Genomic DNA, 6842 nt, shown 5'->3' with positions numbered 1-6842 from the left:
AAAAAAAGAGTGTAGTTTAGCTTTAAACGAATTTAAATATATCCCACTTTACCTTTCACACAGGAGACGAATGATCTGTTACTGAGCGGACTGTACAAGAAACTGATGGCCACAGACCCAGACAACTTTCCGCACTCTACCCTAGGAGGTCTTCAGCGTGTCTGTTCCATGAAGTTCGCCTTCGTAGCCCAGATGTCACGAATGGAAAGCGTCAGACATGACATCCCTTGCAAGATAGTCGGCCTGCCAGCCACCTCTATAAAGGTGAACTTAGCCATCGCTTTCGCAAAGGGCAGTCCATACAGAGACATCATAAACCACAAGTAAGTAACATGCAGTTTGCTGTCAAATCTGTATCCATGCGCGTATCGGCTGCAATGCTCGGGGGTACCGAGTGTACACCTCGTTATGAGCATACATGTAACTTAAAACATTCCCGGTTCGTGAAGATGTAATTCTCTTGGCTTGTGTTCGGGGAGTGTCCTGTTGGACACAGACACTGTCCTGCAGTGATTCTGCCTCTTCAGTTCCTTCAGGCAAACATCGATTGACGAGTGACACCTCAAATAAGTCACAATTGATTCCTTCCACATTCCCTCCAGTTCAATATAATGATTATTGTCACGTGTTTATGGCTCCGTGACGAACAATAACGGATTTGGATTGGATGGCTGTAGTTATTAACATTTATTTTACAATATCTCTTAATCACAATTACAACAGCTCACAATAAATGACTGCCTAAGACTCGCTTCATTCTGACTGGATTACAATTGTCTTCTCTTCTAGTCTGTCTTCTACTGTGACCGACTTTGTTCGGGTTTACGAACTAATTACTTCTTGGTTCTCCTTGTAACTCAGGGTACGCGGTAGCGTAGTTGGTTGAGGCATTATGCTACAAACCGGAAGGTCCCGAGTTCGAGTCCCAATAAGGTGAATTTTTTCAATTGACCTAATTGTTCCAGTCGCTCTATGATCCTGGGTTCGACTCAGCCTCTTAAAGAAATGATTACGAGGAATCTTCCTTGGGGGGAATAGGCGGCCTGTGTGTAAGGCTAACAATCTTACCGCTATCTATGAGCCGACTGTCTAGAAAATGTGGGAACCTCGACGTCTCAGAAACCTATGGGCTTCCATGGCCTGTTACAGGGATACTTTTACCTTTTTACCTTCTCCTTTCTACTGCAACTGCCGCCGTTCTTATCTGAACGGACGCTTATATAGCCTAGCGGTATCCATGGAAGTGTTTATTGAATGCTCGTATCATGGAAATGTTTGTTCAGTGTTCGTTTAAACGGAAACTTATTTTGCACCGAATTGGTCTCCAGGAATCCACCTCCATGGAAATGTGTTTTATCCCTCGTTGTTTCCTAGACACGTGCCTACATGGAACAATATTCGTAATCCTCCAATAACCACACACCATCCACGGAACCCACACAGTACCACGGTATGTAGAACATAAATCTAAAACACAACACAGCAGCTACTTTTAGAATAATGAACTATAAAGATCATCACAATGAAGCAAATACTACCAGATCTACCGGATAATGACGACCATATAAGGTCTCAACATATAAAGGAATAACAGCTTATCACACGAACTGCCTACAAGTAAGACAAGAATTTGAAATTTAAGGGCCGTCCACGCAAATCAAATGAACACGTATTCACTAATCACGCTACCCTTCGAAGCTACGTAGACTGAGCTACTGACAAATTAATTACATAAGATATAAATAAAACATGCCACCAATAAATACACGTATTTTTCACCTGTGGGGGGCACGCGGTAGTGTAGTTGGTTGAGGGGCTATGCTACAAGCCCGAAGGTCGCGGCTTCAAGTCCCGATGAGGTCATTGGATTTTTTGAGTTGACCTAATCCTTCCAGCCGCACTATGGCCCTGGGGTTCACTCAGCCTCTAACAGAAATGAGTACCAGCAATTAATTAAAAATGATTTTCCTGGGGAGTAAAGTGCGGCCGGCGCGTAAGGCTGACAACCTTACCGCCATTTTGAGCCGATTGTCTGGATAATGTGGGACCCTCAACGTCTCACAACCCTATGGGCCTTCACGGCCTATTACAGGGATAACTTGACTTTGTTACCTTTTTGTCACGTGTGTTACAGCTTACAGAGCATGCGCAGCGCCGGAATACTTCAGAAGTTGCAGCCCAAGGGCGGCCTGGAGGTGCAACAACGGAAGGGGGTCAAGAACGACCTGTCCAGCGTCAACCTGGGCGACGCTACGCCTCTTCTTGTCATGTGGGCGGCCAGTATCCTGATATGTGCCTGTCTGTTAATTCTGGAAAGCAAAATTCGACGGATGGTGACGCGACCCTCCTACGTCACAGCCCAGGCTAATCTGCGCACTTTGTAGAATCGACATATTCTTTGTTTATTTAACTAACCTTTATCAACTGTCCATGTTATATGGAGTGAATTACGAGATGAAGCGCCGTGTTATGTATTTATTTTGGTCTGTTTAACGACATTGTTAGCATTACTATTTGTTCTCTAGACTGTGCCTGTTGAAGTGAAGGAGAACTGGTTGATTCAGTGGTTATTTAAAGACACTTTTTCAATAGCCCTGTTGAAAAGTGCGGAATGATATAAAGTTTGCGAATAATTAATTTGAAAGGAGAGAAGGAAATTGTTTTGGTCTATCTAGGGTATTATTCCACCCCAGTATTTGTCTGGGAGGAATGAGAAACATTGTCAAATCAGTATGGACTATTTCTGAGCAAAGACTGGAAACTGTCACCACTCGAATGTGGATGATTCTGAGAGTAACATAGTTACATTCTGTGAAAATAAAAGTTTTTGGAAAACTTAATTAATTTTGATGGGGGTGGGACTGAGTCAACTTGGAACTCCGGCCACTACTGGGCCTATTGTGCCAGCCACGATTGATAATAGATGAGTGTGAAGCGATTAGTATAAGGACGTTTTACAAGGGAAACTAGACCCAAATGACCTCACATGGGTTCGAACCTGGACCGCCGCTTAAGGAAGCTAACCAATAACCGTCTGTGTCATGGCACTGCCTATCGAATTACAACCTCAGAATTTTCTTGTGTGATTTTCTTAATTATTTCCAGACCTGGGATAGCTCAGGCGGTATAGTGACGGACTAAAAGCTGGACGACTTACGTTCGATTCCCGGCAGAGACAAATTTTTCTCTCCTCCATAGCATCAAGATAGGTTCTAGGTCCCACCCAGGCTTATCAAATGGGTACCAGAGTCTGCTTCTCCAGGGTAAAACGGCAGGGCCATGAATCTAGCCACAGATGGCACTAGTAGTAAATAATACATATTTTCACAATTTTTCCCACGTTTGTTTTGCATTTGCGCTCATGCACTTGCTTTTGTTGGCTAGGTTTGAAGCCCAAATTTCTACTTCCTTTTCCATCCTAGTTCCACACATGTGCTTGCTTTATCACAATTATTATTGCATATTTTCTTGTTACCTCCCGCCGAAATAGTATGGTCTCAGACAATTAAATAGCTGTGTAAATCTGACAGGGGTTGTCCAGTGATTGAGATCAACTCTTTGTAAAGGGCCCAATTGAGTAGGTGTCTTCCCCCTCACCTGAGGGAGGAAAGAGATCAAGTTTCCGAAACGTCATGTTTTCTATTTTCTAGAATTGAGAAAGATGAAAATAGATATCGTACCCTGAACGCACAATTGTGTGAATCAAAACATCATTTCTTCCTAACCGGATTATAACTAGAAAGTAATTAAGAAATGTATTACTCGCTTCTGAAAAAAAAGTCCAATAAGTCAAAATGAATAAAATTTGGCGCAGCGCCTGTTTAGAATTCAAAAGAATATCCAGGATCAATTATAATTGATAATTTTATATAATTATATAAAATTCCGTATTAACTTTCCCCGCCTTCTGCCTTTTTCCATTCCAGTCTTACACATTATAGAAAAATAGGTCGAGGTCGAATTTTAGGGCCAGCTCCCAAGAGAAACCTGCACATTTAAGCAGTCTTAAATCGTCCCCTTTATGTAGAATGCTAAATTTCACATATTCATATAAAAATATTATTGATACTCACAGAATAGACACGATGCAATGAAACAAAACAAAACTGGACTGCTACTTCGTGTAAAGTGTTTATTTTCGACAATTCTTGGTCATGGTTACAGGAAATTTGTTAATTTCAGAACATTCATTAACCTTCACGAAACCTTTTATATAAATATAAGTTCTATGCCTATGATCCACATAGACTCACCTAATGTCAGCTTGTAGATTTTTCGTTGGATACGCAGACTAATTTATCGTTCCTCTGTTCGTGGACAACATCCATGCCTGAATGAGAACGCAGACCTCGTATGTCCCTCGATTTCTCTTACCACAAATGTTATCCTGCCGCTTCTGTTAGCAGGTCCATTATCCAAGGTTATTATACGTATAATATCATATCAGTTCCGCATTTAGAAACGCGTTTGGTAAGCGTTTTGATAGATCTACTCCATCCATTGATGATACATTCATACGTTGGTTATCGACGCTGTTTCATCGACAGGTGTTATAAAGCTTCAAGTTATATGGCATTATTGTCATGAATGCCGAGCAGATAAGGACGTGTAAGGAAGCGGTCGCTGCACATTTGTAGTGACCAAGTAAAACCACTAATATTCACAGAGAAATCACATACCCTAACAGAGATACAAACCACTTATTTTCAGAAAAATATAGACTATTATGGCTACACTAATCACTTGGGTTATAATTTTTTCACTGGCTCTACAGCCTCCTTGGACCCTGGCCTCTGATTTTCAGTTTCATGATCATTTTGTAGACGGTAGGTCTCCTTGGACGAGTGATCAGCTCGTCGCAAGGCCTTTACCAAAACACAGGAAAACACAAACACAGGATAAATACATACACATACCTAACATCCATATCTTGTGTGGGATTCGAACCCATGACCTCGGCTTCAGATCGAACGAAGACAGTAAATACCTTAGACTACTCTACCGTGATCGGCTGGATTATATTTATTAAATATTATTTGCAGTTATTCCATTATATTTTGATTTATATGGGACAAATGGAGACATAACTAATCTCGAGATTCTTGAGTGTCATGTTGTGTTTATAAGATTTTAACATCATACTTCGTTATATATAAAATGTCTTGCGTCACTCTGTTTTCGTAACGAAGTAATTTGCTTAATCTGAGTTCAGCCAGGCCAGACGTGACGCTCTAATTAGGGCCGGGACTATGATAACATTCTGATTGGTCAGGACTTCTCATACCTCAAGACGATACCACAGACGCATGGAGTTATGACGAGCTGCAGCACTTGAAGGGAAACCTTCCCCTGGAGGTAATTTCTTCATAACGAAGCACACATTGACTGCTCTAGGGTTCCACTCGAGCCTTAGGGACAATCTTGATGTTAATTACTGGCCTGCCATGTATTTCTAAACAAATATGAGCATAAAAATAGATGATAACTCTAATATTTTGAAGAAATCTGACATAATTTGCTATATGTATGTATGTATTATGGGAAGGGGTGGGTTTCCCCATGCACTTAGACCAGTTATTGGTCCATTGTGCGTCCCCCTTTTAATTTCTNATTGGTTTTTTGTCTCATTTAGTGATTGGCTGAATAACTGATTCATGGCTGATGGCTTCATTTATTGATCGATCTACGCTTTTCGTCAGTTCTTAAATTATTTAATGATGTATCAACTTCAGATATTACATGGCTCAGAATGATATGGAGATACGGTCGATATCTATTTCAAAATACTGTCCTGGAATTACTTGACTAAAAGCTAAGACCACGAAATCTTTCTAATATTATAGTTGCTAATCAGACCGAAGTTCTAACCATGTACCTCACAAGTAACTTAGCCGATCCTCAGTCAAACACATTGAAGAAAATCAGACAAAAAAATCGTGATTAGTGGGTAACCTCGTATTCGTGATAGAAATACTGACTAGTTTGTAAAAAATAGGTAACATGTAAAGCTATCACTATAACAACCTTGAAGGCCCATAGGGTTGTGAGGCGTCGAGCTTCCCATATTTTCTAGACCGTTGGCTCACATATGGCGGTAATGTTGTCAGCCTTACACGCCGGCCGTCCCTTACCCCAAGGAAGATTTCTGATTTTTTTTGTTAGGCTGAGTCAATCCCAGGGCCATAGTGCGGCTGGAAGGATTAGGTGAAATTAAAAATCCAATGATCTCATTGGGAATCGAACCCGCAACCGTCCCACTGGTTTGTAACACTGATATATAGCTACTCGGATTGGAATCCTGCTTCGGGATTGAACTGGTGTACATGTTGCGGAGCGTAGAGACCTTGTGATGGACCAGCCCTTCACCGAAAGAATCATACAAATTCTAAATTAGTAAAGNGTCATGAGGTGGGAACGTTACCCCTAGACTACGGAGGCCGCTCTTACGAGGGTAAGTATGAAGATTATTATCTTCCGGGATATGCCGCCTGGAATTTAGATCTATTTTACGATGCCATTAGTAACTAGGCTCTAGCACGTCAACGAATTGAAAATTGGAAAGGATCTGGAAGGAAGAGACACCGGTCTAATCGAGGAATATGTCTGGAGGTACTGAAGAACTCACGAGAGCAGCCTTTGTTCCTGCCGATATTAGAACGGAACATCTCCCAAAATACAAACTTAGGGGCTTACCACTGTACCAACTTGCTCGATGTGATGCCGTTCGGTCTGGTAGATAGTTATTCTTCTGTTATGCGTATGGAGGCAACTCGTTCCTCTGAAATGTTGGTAACAATCTACCAGAATATAAGGCGTCACACCGCAGAAGACTGTCCTTCAAA

At 41.5% G+C, this 6842-nt stretch overlaps 1 protein-coding gene across 1 annotated transcript in view; it reads left to right on the top strand.

The window, feature by feature from the left end:
- LOC111865550 overlaps positions 1 to 3300 on the top strand; it is a 36926-nt gene extending 33626 nt beyond the window's left edge. The window contains exons 13-14 of the mRNA XM_033751868.1: positions 64 to 323; positions 2135 to 3300. Of these exons, the coding sequence (XP_033607759.1) occupies positions 64 to 323; positions 2135 to 2384 (510 nt within the window). The 3' untranslated portion in view covers positions 2385 to 3300. The remainder of the gene's footprint in view (positions 1 to 63; positions 324 to 2134) is intronic.
- Positions 3301 to 6842: the final 3542 nt, after the last annotated feature.

This window comes from Cryptotermes secundus, unplaced genomic scaffold (genome assembly GCF_002891405.2).
Source record: "Cryptotermes secundus unplaced genomic scaffold, Csec_1.0 scaffold836, whole genome shotgun sequence".
In the NCBI taxonomy this organism is placed as follows: domain Eukaryota; kingdom Metazoa; phylum Arthropoda; class Insecta; order Blattodea; family Kalotermitidae; genus Cryptotermes; species Cryptotermes secundus.
This window is presented reverse-complemented; position numbering and strand designations above follow the sequence as displayed.